The following is a 14,508-nucleotide window of genomic DNA, read 5'->3' as shown; positions in this document are numbered from 1 at the left end:
CAAACACAGACAAACTTGCAAGCAATTGAGTGCCCACTCACTCGAAGTGGAAACCCAGAACAGTTTGTCATCAAGCATACTCTGAATAACCCAGGCCCTACCCCAGCTTTCACAACAACAATTTATCAGGACAAACTAAGAGCCGTAAATCAGGTAACAAGAGTTTGTGAGACCTCATTTGTCCTCTCTTATGTTTGTGTTGCCTAAGAGATCAGAGAGCATCAATGTATAGTCCCTAAAAGTACCATAGAAAATGATGCCATGGCCTCAAGATCCTTTGGCTTCACCGGTCCTTACGAGGGCAACTCTTCTAGGAAACATCTGAGTTTCCAGAAACTTCAGAGCTGGTTTGGTCAAGTAAATGAGCCTTATCCATTACCCCAAAAAGACTGTCACCCTGGCAAGCAAACAACTTCTCATTCTCCCCGTTACCCCAGGACATGCTTCTTAGCACCATCACCCAAGCTGCGGCTGATCCAGCGCACCACATCTCCTAGACCACATCTGCACCCAGCAGGCTTTGGTGGTATCGAAATCCTCTCATGAAAATCCAGCAAGAGTGCCAACCAGAGTAGGGCATGGAGGCCATAGCAACAATGCAGGGGATTCCTCTTAACACTGTACATTCCTCTCTTCCCTTCCCACTTCTATGAATTTTTTACAAAACAATGGTTTGTTCAGCAAAGCCACCAATCACCACCTTACTTTCACACAATGATAATCTAAGCATTCCAGCTTGACAGTGTCTCAGGTTGTCACTGTCCACCATCACTGCCAACAAGACTAACTCAAGCTGGTGACATGATCTAAAGCATCTGTAATGTTTGATTGTGCAAACATGGGCTCCAGTAATGGCTTTTAAATACTTACATGCTGCAGGATTTGGGACATTGAGAACTTCCTTCTTTCTCTAAAAGAGGAGGCAGAAGCCCGTGGATCAGTCAATGCTCTGGCAACATGAGTAACACAGCTACCTGGGATAATGCATGTACTTGGTAGTTTTTGCTAAAAGACGGATCCAAGTAATGACAGCTGAGCTAGCAGTGACCAGTGTTGCTTGTCCTAAATGTTTTGATGCCTCTACTGAAATACCCATGTCAGCCACCAAAATGGACATTCAAAGCAGCAGCTATCTCCACAGGCCTGACCTCAGCTCACAGCTGGCTGCTGTGGTATAAGCTTGTGAAATACGAGCACGCTGGTACTTGCATGACGGATTGGTTACGAGTGAGTTCACTCATCATCAGTTAACTTGGCATCATTATTTTTATAGGAGGCTAGCCTGGACACTTCCCAGCCCTTTGTTGCATGCTGCAAACAGCATGCTCTACCCAACAACAAAGAGGGCAGAATATGGCAGTGCAGTCTAAGGTTTTACATCTTTCTAAAAGCAAAAAGGGAATGGACTATCAAAACAACATCAGACATAGTAACACAAGGATATGAAAGGAGAGGTGCTGCAGAGCTTCCTTTACAGGTTATATATTTTATGTATCTCACAAACTGCCCTGAGAGAGAGGACAGGGTAGGGAGGACTACAGAACGGTCCAGCTGCAGAAGCTAAAAGCATCTCTCCACAGCAGGGAAATAAGCTAACAAGCAGCAGCACTGCCTCACATCCTGTTCTGCGACACCCCAGGAAAGAAGGGGAGCCGAAACTTCCAGTTGGGGCAGAAGGTTTGGAGGAACTCTGCTCCCCTGCAAGTTAACATGCTCTACACCACATGCCTGTGGACCTTAAGGAAAAGCATCAACAGATTCAGCAAGGAGAATGCCCCAGTTCCAGACTATTTACATATAAAGCATATAGTAAGTTGAAAAGCAAGAGTATAACAGAGCACGCAGGGAAGCACTTTAGCACATGCAACCAGTGCAGCAACTTGAGTGCTGTCCAACTTTTGTTGGCAAATTTACAGGATCACAGTGTCAAACTATATATATGGAATGAGGGCATATAGGCACAAAAAGTAGAAATAATCTCAGTACTCAGGAAGATTAGCCATTGCTAAAGGCAGACTGGGCAATACAAACACCTAGAGGATGATAAAACAAGATAAAGAAGGTTTAGAGATTAATTATTCACTGCTTCTGAAACCTGTTGAAGTCACTGCCTGGATCCTGTTTGCTAATGGATTTGTCATCAGTATCTTAACTACAGGGGTCACAGTAGCAACAGAAAGTGTCACTTTGTTCTCAGATTTGATGCGTGCTTTGTATACTAAGTACTTTGGGTGTTTTCAGTTTAGGTGTTTCCACAAAGATCTTGCAGGTAATAGATGTACAAAGACACTGGAATGGCTGCCCAGGGAGGTGGTGGAGTCGCTGTCCCTGGCAGTGTTCAAAAGGTGTCTGGATGAGGAGCTACGAGATATGGTTTAGTGCTTGTGGTAGCAATGGTAGTGGGAGGACAGTTGGACTAGATGATCTTGCAGGTCATTTCCAACCTCATGATTCTATGATTCTGTGAAAGGTTTTCACCCACAGCACCACAGGTGCTGGCACAAGGAAGAGAGAAAAATGTTTTTTGGATGCTACACATAAGTATCTAGGTCCCATAGGACACACTATGCCACCAAACACTGGGCCAATGGGCACTAGCTATGCAATATCAGCCCAGTGTCCGATTCCTGACATAGCCTGCTTTGAAATGCTTCAGAGAAAACACTTGGGAAAACAAAAAAAAAGAAAAAAAAAGCAACCTGTGAGTCTTCCCCACAAAGCTTCAGACTCACTTCTCATAGCTAGAGAGGCTTGAAAAAACAGATTTAGCATCTTTATCAAGCAACAATTCTCTACAGTTATCAGACTACATAAACACCCACTTGGCTTCCCAAGTTTGATCTATTTTTGGTTTCAGCAATATCTGCTATCACCAAGTCAGTTTCCTTTACCCTACATTTGATTCATACAGGTGAACTGACACATGTGATTGCACTTCTCTATTTACTGTGCTACCTAAATTTTTTAAAAGAGGCAGATGGGACTAGTTCACTCTCATTTCTTCTTCCCATAAGTCCACACGATAATTTCAGCCAGGGGCTTGGAAGGCACCTCTGGAAATCATTCAGTCCAACACGCCCTGCTCCTCAGGGCTCCATCTGCTTTTATCACTCAACAGATATTTATACATATTGGTAAGATACCTCTGAGCTCTCTTCTCCAGGCTGGACAATCCCAGTTCATGCAGCTTCCTTATATAACTGACATTTCAACTCCTTTATTATCATCACTGGAAGCTACCTGGGTGGCTGGAAGCCTTGCCAGGACCCACCCCAGCATTTTCATCTCCCTTTTACTGGGGTGCCCAGCACTGGACACCAGTTGCACACCAGTTGACTGCCATCAGAGCTCAGTAGAAGGGAATAATCTGCTTAGTTTTCAGTGCTGGCTTCTTCAGCTTTGCTAGCTATTCACACATCAGAAGATGCTCTCGTCTAGGAAGCTGCCTTCCTATTGCACACTCCAGCCAGAATTTTCAGGCCTTGATGTTTTCATTTAATGAACACAGTCTGTTTCCTGTGATGAAAAGAAACACTTTCAAAAAAACGTATTCTATCTTTATATTTTCTTCAAAATAAAAAGATAATTGCATTCTTAAAAACAATAAAGATCCCATCACTTTTCTGGAGAAGGCATACTAAGTTAAATACAGTCAGATACACAATTTGAAAAGCCAAAAGCCTTTCCTGGGTCTGACTTATAAAATCAAATGGCTCCAGAGTGAATGAGATCTGCTTTAGGACAAGTCCTTCTCATGCTTCTTAATGGTCTCATACAGTCCATTTCTCTGTATGAGCTTCCACTCTTTTGACCAGGCCTTCTCCCAAAACCTCAAAGTCCTCCAGAATTGCTTCTATGTTGGGAACACAAACCAGCTCATTGTTCAGAGTTGTCACTGTTCGTCCTTTCATATTGGAGACCTGCAGGGCATAAACAAACATTATACAAATGGCAACCCTAGTTCAGAGCTGCTTTGCAACCCTTACCAGCCCAAAATAACAGATGTAAATTGCTCTCCTGCCTTGTTACATACAATCCCCACCACACCTTTATACCACTTCTTGCTACCGTCACTGCTCAGTGTTAGATGTAATGAAATGCCCTTGGAGCTGCAGCGCAAAGACTGCAAGGGAAGAAGAAAAACAACTGGCAGAGCATGGTGAAGATGGGAAAAGAGTACACAGGCACATGGAGAAGCCTGTGTAAACAGAACAGACAGAGAACACCAAAGGCCAGGCACCAACCATGACCAAGGATTAGGAACTGGCTGGGCTCTGCTCTGTAGCTAGACCCACCTCTGTAGCTGGATGTCAAGACTCTGAGTTCAGAGAGATTGCTAGCTCCACTAGGATGAGGAAAAAGAAGAAGGAAAAAAAAAGAAAAAAAACTCAGGTCTAATCAAGCTACACTTATCACAGATGCCAGCATCTCCTCCTATTATTTCACCACCATGAACAACCAGGTTTCACAACTCCAGCTAGGCTGAATGGCCAATGCCCCCTAGCCATGAAGAGGGGAGATAAATCACTCAGAGACTAACAGCAGAAGAACCTGGGCTGCCAACTCCATAGTTTGAGTCACTACTCAGTTTCTTTGTGTCTTTCTTTCATAGAAAGCACCATGAATCACTTCAGCATGTCTCACACCTAGTTTAATTACCCTCTAGATATCACCAACCCACAGAGCGTGGATGGAATGCATCTCCATAGATTTACAGGACTTGAGCACTTTAAAGCTGGACTTGATGCCTTAACATCTTGCAGACCAGACATTTCTATTAAGAGACACCCAGAACCATGAGAACAGGACAGCCTGCTTCACAGAGCAAACATTTTTAGCAAACAATGCATTGCCCATCTCCCAGAAGGGGACCAGAGAAGAGCACTTGGGACAGTAAGCTCTGTTTTGATATAGTGATCACAGTGCTAAGGCTTGTCCAAGAACGTAAGTTTGTTCCCTCTTGACTCTGCTGATGACTGTGGGGAAGCTGTGGCCACATCCCTGTCCTGGTTTCACCTTTCCTAAGGCAGGGACAGAAGTATTTGTTCTATTTCTCAAAGGGCTTTGGGACTGATGAGAATTAGACAGCAACTACAGGAAAAATTGCTTCAAGCTTTCAGGGTATGAAGGCAATTTGCCTTTAGCAGAATCAAAAACTTACCTTAAAAGGCTGAGGCTGAAAGCTCAAAGGTTTCCACAAAACTGCAATCACTTCCCCACCATGCTTGTCATAGAAGAATAAGGCAAGATCACTGAAGGCTTCCTGGGGTAAAAACAAAGAGGTTGTGTCAGATAGCCCACAGTACTTCTGCATGAGCCAGGACCAAGCAGACAACATTTCCAGTACGTTAACAAGGAAAACAGCATAAGAACAAAACATAAATGCCTCCTGCTGCCTCTATTCCCTCTGTCTTGATGTTCAGAGACTACAAGTTTTGCATGAGGATCTGACTGCTGACTATCTCTTACTGTCCCAGACGGCCACCACCTCCCATAGGTCTGCAAAAACATTCAGAAAATGGAACCAGACTAGAAAGTTGGATCCCTTTGGCAGCAACACATTCTTCATCAGTGTCCCCTTGTCAGCTAGATTTGGCACTATTAAGCCTTCCAGTCTTGGACACAGCAATTGGACCTCAGGACATCACAGTACATCAGATGGTATGGGCCAGGTCCTGTCCAGCAGGCAACCCAGACACACACAGTAAGTTTCACTAGGAGATAGCAAAGATAAACCCCAGACAAATCAAGGACTTATCACCAAAGGCCAAAATCTAGAGTTCTGCAATCTGTGCAACCAAAGTATCAAAAATCCATCTGCAGGACAAATACCACATGTGCTGTTAACACCTAGCATCCCAAAGGATATTTAACAGCAGAAACCTGAAGTAATTCAAAGCCCCAAGAGCTGCAAATGTGACAAGGTGGGAGTCTTCAAAGTAACGAGCAATAGGACAAGACAGAACAGCCTCAAGTTGCACCAGCAAAGGTGCAGACTGTATATTAGATAGAATTTCTTCTCAGAAAGAGTGGCTAGGCATTGAAAAGCTTGTCTAGGGAAGTAGTGGGGTCACCGCCCCAAGAGGGATTTAAAGAAAAGGCAGATGTAATACAGACATGGTTTAGTTGGCAACATTGGTGATAGATAGATAGTTGGACTAGATGACCTTTTAGGTCTTTTCCAAATTTAACGATTCTATGATTCAAATACAATAAACACTCAATGGAGGCACTGCAGGAACCTGCTCTTGCCCTTGTGTTTCAGCAGCTGTGTCAGTGAGTAACCTATCATGATGGTGGTCAGTGAGAGAGCTCAGAAAGCCCACAGCCTTGTTTCCCTCTAGCCCACACAGGCTGGATTTCCAGCACTGCAAAAAGGTAAAGGATGAGCATTACAGCAGAACTAAACAAAACCATTTGCAAGCAACTTCAAATACAAAAGGCTTGCCCAACAGCTCAGCACTCAACATGCTGGTACCTAGAGACATATATCCCAATCACAGCTGACCAAAACAGCCAAGAAGCTGCTTCCTGCTACCTGTTTATCTCAGTGGAGATTAACATCAGACTATGACTTACGCTTTCTAGGCTGAGAAAGATGGCCACCAACATCAGTACACGGTAAGTTTCTGCACGTGGCCTTGCTAGTTTTGGAGCAACCTAACTACAATAAATGCAGTCCATCTGCTCTCTTTAAATCTTCACACAGAATTTTACAGAATGGCCTGGGTTGGTAGGGATCTCAAGGATCACCAAGCTTCAACCCCTCTGCCACAGGCAGGGCCACCAACCTCCCCATTTTATACTAGACCAGGCTGCCCAGGGCCCCATCCAATCTGGCCTTGAACACCTCCAGGGATGGGGCATCCACAACCTCTCTGGGCAGCCTGTTCCAGCACCTCACCACTCTCTCTGTAAAGAACTTCCCCCTGACATCCAACCTAAATCTCCCTTCCCTCAATGTCAAACCACTTCTCCTTGTCCTGCTGTTACCTACCCTTTCAAAGAGTTGACTTCCCTCCTGTTTGTAGGCTCCCTTAAGGTACTGAAAGGCTGCAATGAGGTCACCCCACAGTCTTCTTTTCTCCAGGCTGAACAAGCCCAACTCCCTCAGCCTGTCCTCATAGGGGAGGTGCTCCAGTCCCCTGATCATCTTTGTAGCCCTCCTCTGGACCCTCTCCAACAGCTCCCTGTCTTTCTTGTACTGGAGGCTCCAGACCTGGACACAGTACTCCAGATAGGGCCTCACAAGGGCAGAGTAGAGAGGGACAATCACCTCCCTGTTCCTGCTGGCCACCCCTCTTCTGATGGAGCCCAGAATACCATTTGCTTTCCAAGCTGCTGGCTCATGTTAAGTTTTTCATAGAATCATAGAATCACAAGGTTAGAAATGACCTGCAAGATCATCTAGTCCAACTGCCCTGCCATCACCACTGCTACCACAAGCACTAAACCATATCTCACTGCTCCTCATCCAGACGCATACTGAACACTGCCAGGGATGGCAACTCCACCGCCTCCCTGGGCAGCCATTCCAGTGTCTGACCACTCTCTGAGAAAAGAATTTCTTCCTTATGTCTAAACTAAACCTGCTCTCGTACAGCTTGTGGCCATTTGCTTGGGTCCTGTTTGTTGCCTGGGAGAAGAGGCCAAACCCCTCCTCATCACAACTTCCCTCCAGGAAGTTGTAGAGTGCAATAGGGTCTCCCCTGAGCCTCCTCTTCTCCAGACTAAACAATCCCAGCTCCCTCAGCCGCTCCTCATAGGACTTGTGCTCCAGACCCCTCACCAGTTTCGCTGCCCTTCTCTGGGCACATTCCGGGGCCTCAATGTCTTTTTTGTAGTGAGGGGCCCAAAAATGAACACAGTACTCAACGTGCGGCCTCACCAGTGCTGAGTACAGGGGGATGATCACCTCCCTGCTCCTGCTGGCCACACTATTTCTAATGCAGGTCAGGATGCCACTGACCTTCTTGGCCACCTGGGCACGCTGCCTGCTCATGTTCATCAAGCATCAACCAACACCCCCAGGTCCCTTTCCTCTTCACAGTCATCCAGCCACTCATCCCCAAGCCTACAACACTGCTTGGGGCTGTTGTGGCCAAAGTGCAGGACCCGGCACTTGGCCTTGTTGAACCTCATCCCATTCACCTCAACCCAGCAATCCAGCTTATCTAGATCCCTCTGCAGACCTCCCTACCCTCAGGCAGATCGACACCACCTCCCAACTTGGCGTCATCTGCAAACTTACTGAGAGTACACTCAATGCCTTCATCTAGGTCATCAATAAAGATATTAAACAATTAACCACTACCCTTTAGCCAGTTCCTTACCCACAGAAGGGTATACCTGTCCAGGCCATGGGTAGCCAGTTTCCCCAGAAGAATACTGTAAGAGACCATGTCAAAGGCTTTGCTGAAGTCCAGGTAGACTACATCAACAGTCTTTCCCTCATCTACCAGGCTGGTCACCCAGTCATAGAGGGAGATGAGGTTGGTCAAGCACGACCTGCCTTTCATGAACCCGTGCTGGCTGGGCCTGATCCTCAGTGGTCACATTCCCCACTGCATCAAGTAAAGGATGGAAAATCCTCCCCGGTTCTTCTCTTACCATTGATATATTTACAAAAGGATTTCTTATTCTCTTTTACTGCAGTGGCCAATCTGAGTTCAAGTTGGGCTTTTGTCTTCCTAACTTCCTCCCTGCATACCGCAGCAACGTCCTTGTAATTTCCCCAAGTAGTCTGTCCCTTCTTCCAGAGGACATAGACTCTCTTTTTCTTCCAGAGTCTCAACAGTAGTTCTCGGCTCATGGCACTCAGGAACAGCCTGTTCTTGTGCCTTTAAGATATCCATTTTAAGGAGCATCCAGGCTTCCTGGGCCCCTTTACCCTTAAGGAGCAACTCCCAAGGGACCCATACCAGGCACCCTGACAGGTCAAAGTCTGTCCTCTTGAAGTTCAAGATAGCAGGTTTGCTAACCTACTGACATCTCCAAGAATAGAGAATTCTAAGAATTTCATGCTTGCTCTGCCCAAGACAGTCCCCAACCTTCACATCACCCACCAGTCCTTCTCCGTTAGTGAAGAGCAAGTCTAGCAGGGCACCACCACTGGCAGGCTCTCCTACCAGCTGTGTAAGGAAGCTATCTTCCACACACTCTGGAAACCTCTTGGACTGCTTCCTCTGTGCTGTATTATATTTCCAGGGAATACATTATCAGGGAAATTGAAGTCTCCCATGAGAAAAAGTGCTGGCAATCGCACAACTTCCACAAGCAAAGTCCGCCAGGATTCCTAAATCCTTCTCTGCAGGGTTGCTCTCAAGGACTGCTCCTTCCCATCTGTATATGTGCCTGGGACTCCTCTTGCCCAAGTGCAAAACACTGCACTTTGCTGTGTTGAACCTCTTTTCATGGTTATCAACAGGATCATAGCAACTGCATCCCTTTAGCTTCCCCAGCTACACTGCTGTCATGCCCTTACAAATAATTATCTTTGCTGGCATCATTGTATAATGGTATTTTCATGCAGATGTGCTTGGAGAAAAAAAAAAAAAAAAAAAAAAAACAGTAAAGGCACATTTGCTAGGCACCTTTTATGGACATGGCAGTAGGAGGAAAAAAGGTGGACTGAGTTGGTATTACCACTGATCCCAAGAAGTGGCATTTTAAGTGTAAGAAGCCAATAAGCAGAGAGGTGCAGTGTTGTCTGCAACTTTCAGAGATAGATTTATGAGTATGGACTTGAAGTAGCACAAAGAGGGCAATATGATTAGGTCAGCAGGCTGGGATGGTCTAGAGAGCTGCCAGCTCATCCCACTCCATGGGATTTTCATGGAGGCAAGGCTGGTCAGAGCATTAACCAACCAAACCAGCATGAAAAACCACTGTCTATAAATACATTGACAATGAAGCAAACCTGCCCTGGTGTTTCTCACCTAAGACTAACGGGCAACGCTCAACGCCTAGTCTGAAAACTCCTTTCCCACCTGGCAAACTCCTAGTTATGGTAAAAAGGAATGGCAAGAGGGAAGCAAAGCACAGCAAAGGTAAATCATTAAGCACACTGACTGCCATCATTCAGGTTTCCTCATCAGAGGGGACCAGAGCATGTGAGAACCTGAAAAAGACCCATTAATCTACCACGTGAGGTCTCAAGTGCCACATGTTGCTCTCTATGAGAAAGATATTTTTACAAGCATATCTTGTTGGACAGAAGCCAGGAGCATTTGCAGGAAGGGAACCCTCCCAGGCTCAGCTCATTTCCCAGTAAAATTGCCTGATGCTCAGCACCTTTTATATAAACAGGAGGGAGCAGAGGACAGACATGAGAACAACAGTACCCAGTTCAAAGCCCCAGCAAAAAGCAAGCTCCTGCACTTCTGCTGCTTCCAGCACTGTCGACAAGACAGTACTTCAAACCAACTTCACCAAACTGCAGAGCTGCAATTGAACTCCTGGAAAACTGCAGCATTAAGATCCAGTGTGTTAGTCAACACATTTCTGTTTGTTCAGAGGCTTGAGGAATAAAAGCAAAGAGTGTGCTTCTTTTCCATTTCCCATGCTCTATGCCCAGTGCCACTAGGCTTGCTTCTGCTTCCAAACACCTTTCTCAAGGGAAAGTTTAAAACAAACAACAACAATCAGCCAGAAAATGGTAGGGAATACATCTAAACCCATGGTTCCTTCTCAAGCTGCTCTATCTTTGGTTACAGTTTAGTTTTAATGGCTCTGCTTAGAAAGATCCCTACCATCAAACCCTACAGCCAGTTTCCTACTTGCAAAGGTAAGAAGGAGCCTTACCATCTGGGAAAAGGCAAGCAGTGCCTTAAAGATTAAACTCCCCACAGTCTGCAGGGAGCTACCTGGGTCAAAGGACTGAAGAGAACCAAGACAGGTGGTGAGTAAAACAATACCCCCACCTAAAATGGGATGACTGAATTTAGCCTTTCAGGCTGAAGTATGGATTTTACAATGAGTTAAGAACTTATACTAGTTAAGCAACTACATTACTGTTGTTTAGAGGCCAGTGGCTTTTTTTCCACTTTTTTCATTTACCCACTTATTTTTTCACTGTTCCTATTTAAACCTTGAAATTGGGCTGTCATTGTACCACATCTGTTACAGAAACAGAAACTGTCTGGAGAGACCTCAGAAATGGGTCTAGCAGTTCTTGTTGGTACAAGACAGTTTTAAAAGCAAACATATTCATCAACATTTCCTCAGGGCTCAGGACATTTTAAGCGCTCTCAATCAGACACCTGACAGTATAAAACTATTGAAAGTTACTTACTTCCAGCAAACAATCACACATGTGGTTAACACTTACAAGTTCTTGGTTTATTCAACCCATCCAAACTGTTCTATCTCCTACTGGCTCACCAGAGCCACATGAGAATCCTGCTACTAAGGATTCACTTTAGTGAAAAACTAGTATGGTAAGAAGGGAGGGGAAAATAAACCACCAAGAAAAAAAAATGTAAAGAAAGAGAGAAAAACAACCCTACACCTATGATCTCCTGGTTCTATCAGTAAATACACCTTGTCTAATGATACATGAGACAGAAGTCTTCAGTTTTTTCCAAGGGATGAAGTAAGGCATTACCAAGACAGAAATGCAAGCAGAACTACCTCCTGATCCCACCCAAGCAGCAGAAGGAGCAGATGCTTCAATACACATCTGTATACCATGTGCATACACTTCTGACTGTAGGCACTGTGGTAAGGGTCAGATAGCTGCTTTGCAGATGTAGGAGCAGAGAATTTCCTGCCATCTCTGCCCCTTTGAGGGCAGACATTCAAATGCGAAGATTTACTCCATCCCATAAAAGCCAACAGAGCTTTATAATTTTGCTTTTGCCTCTTCTGAAAGACACTATGAAAGGAGTCATGCTTGTCAGTCAAAACAGTAAGGGAGCAGCCTGACCTGAAATGATTTCACTGGTCCAGCTACATCCCATAACCACAGCTTCTACGCTGTATACAACGCAGAACTTCTCACATCATTAATTCATTCCTAACAAGCACTAGCAAGATATACATTCCTACACTGTGGGAGGAATAAAGGAAAGGACTGTAAGTCTTCCAAACAGGTCTTGTCTGAAGACGTTAGAAGTGCAAAACATTGCCTTAGAGGAAAGGATGTTTACTGTAAAGCAGGAAATATACTCCTGCTCATCCATGCAGAAAAAAATCTCCTCTGTACAAGATGGGCAGCTCCTTTGCCATGAGCTCTTTGACAGGCAGGTGCAACCAGAACAACCTAAATCTCAATGAAAGAGTGCTTCATATACACTGACCTCCTAAGACCAATGACCTGGTGAAAAGAGAAAAAACAATTCCTTTAACAGCCATTGCATGTACAGAAACTGACACGGCTCAGACAGCTGCATCCAGCTTTCCCTTTGATGACAGAACAGCTTGGGATCTTTGTGAGACAGTAAGAGACTTTGGGCTTTATGAGCTCCCAAAAGCATGCAGACAGACATGATAACTGCATCCACAAACTTGCTGGATGCAGGCAGAAAGATTTTATCTTGAAGAACAGAGGACATCCAAGCCACCCTTGAGCAAGAGCTGTACTGACTGATTCTTCCTATACTACATCTCTAGCAAACTCAGCAGACACAGAGGCAGTTCACAGTTCTGCAGTTTGACAGCAGCCATTACACAAACCTACAGCCTACAGCCTCAATGGGGGGAACACTGGCTAAGTTGCTTAAAAACTATAATAATTGTTTTCCTGGAGAATCCCTGTCAGGACATGACCAGGTGTTTGATCACCAAAGCTCTCAGGACTATAGGCACTGGGTAGTCTGGTTATGGGTCAAAGTTCCACGGAAGCCCTCTCTGTGGGATGTTTGACACCTGCTTTCCTTCAAAAGCACGTCTGCAGGGCCTTCTCATCTGAACCAACTCCCAGAACAGATCACCTTTTCCATTACATCTGTCTTGGAATTTAAGCATTCACTGTCTGAATGCCATGACTGGCCTTTCATCTTCACTCAGAGTCTCTCAGGCATGAGTGCAACTTGATCAGACCAGTTCCTGTAGCATATCTTCTTGAAGAAGGATGAATTGAAGCAGTCAGGGTTTAATGCCTCTCCTCCTTTCATTTCTTCCTCTTTGACTACTTGGCAAAAGCATGTAGCAGTCCTCCGGCTCCAGAGCACTCCCCCTTAGCCTACCCTTTTGATTAGAGAAAAAAAACAGGGCACCTGTGGTGTCCAAACAGAGAGGGCAGACATGGGTCTCCTGGTTGCTGGAGAAAGGACGCTGCCTGCTGCTTGCCCTTTCAGCTTAACATGTCCAGGCATTTAAAAACCTTTTCACGTGGCACTCTGAAAAGGACAGATGTTTCTTTTCCACTCATAAAAGAGAACACAATCCTACAGAATTGCTACATAGCAAATATCTCCCTTTGTTGTTATAAAACCACTACAGCTACACTGTCAGACACTACTAAACCCTATTGCTCAATTCTGTGGTTTGTGCTATTAAGGCAAAGCAAATTACTCTGAGTCAAAGCCAGCCACTTCTGTGTCCAAATGCCTTCTCACCCAAAGTCCCTTGTAAAGATTCACTGTTGTCACTGAGCTGGTCTCACAATCCTTTTTAGCATCTGCATCTTGCTGCATTCATATCAGCCCCAGGGCTCCCAGCCTCCAGGACAAGGAGGAGCTCAACTGCTTTGAGCAGTAAAAAACACGGGACGAAAAATACAAGGAAAAACACAAAGCTATAACAAAGGCCTTGCTTCTAAGCAACATCAGGACCCTGAGACATGGGGCTGGATGATTTCTGATAGGGTAATATCTACCAACAGCTCCCCATCAGCTGCCTGTTGTGCCTGCACAGTGCAAAATCAGCTTTTGGAGCACTCTGACACAGGTAAGCATGGCTGAGTAATCTGAGAGCAAAGGTGTCCAACAGCAACTCCTTCATATGCAGCTGTTACCTTTGATTTTTCCAGAAAATATACCTGTTTGCCCAGACAGAGATATTCATCAGCCTGATCAGGTCTGCCTGCTGCTGACCTGGACGCTACAGGAGCAAAGTAAACTGGTATTGCAGGATACCTCCAATAAAATGGCCACAGAGAAGCACATTCTTCCAGGAAATCAGTGACCAATTACTGCTCTGTTCCTCCCAAACACTCTCAAGCTAAAGAAAAGAGATGCACACTCCTCTTTGGGAATGTAACACTTCTTCCAGCAATGCAACAACCATAGCTTTTATCCATGTTTCTTCACTGGGATGTTAATATACTCGGGCCAGCTATAATTTGTAATCAAAAATCAAGCCCTACTCCAAACCCTACTGTTATTACCTGTATAGGTAAAAAAGGCAGTAAAAATTCACTGTTTGGATGCCATATTTGATTGGTTCAACTAAGTAGTTTTGTTTTGTTTTTAACAGGATAATTATAACTGCTTTCAAAGGAAGTTTCTTCTGCACTTTTCTCTTTCTGGAGCCATTGCTGACACCTCCTTGAAGACACCAGGTTGA

General features: G+C 45.0%; 1 protein-coding gene across 1 annotated transcript in view; it reads right to left on the bottom strand.

The window, feature by feature from the left end:
* Positions 1–2,789: 2,789 nt before the first annotated feature.
* NOL6 (nucleolar protein 6) overlaps positions 2,790–14,508 on the bottom strand; it is a 36,313-nt gene continuing 24,594 nt past the window's right edge. The window contains exons 25-26 of the mRNA XM_090130942.1: positions 5,162–5,263; positions 2,790–3,920 (exon numbers count right to left, since the gene is read on the bottom strand). Of these exons, the coding sequence (XP_089987068.1) occupies positions 3,771–3,920; positions 5,162–5,263 (252 nt within the window). The 3' untranslated portion in view covers positions 2,790–3,770. The remainder of the gene's footprint in view (positions 3,921–5,161; positions 5,264–14,508) is intronic.

This window comes from Phasianus colchicus, chromosome Z, assembly GCF_987193195.1.
Source record: "Phasianus colchicus chromosome Z, bPhaCol1.hap1.1, whole genome shotgun sequence".
In the NCBI taxonomy this organism is placed as follows: Eukaryota; Metazoa; Chordata; class Aves; order Galliformes; family Phasianidae; genus Phasianus; species Phasianus colchicus.
Note: the sequence above shows the minus strand (reverse complement) of the source record. Positions and strands in the feature narration are given on the sequence as shown.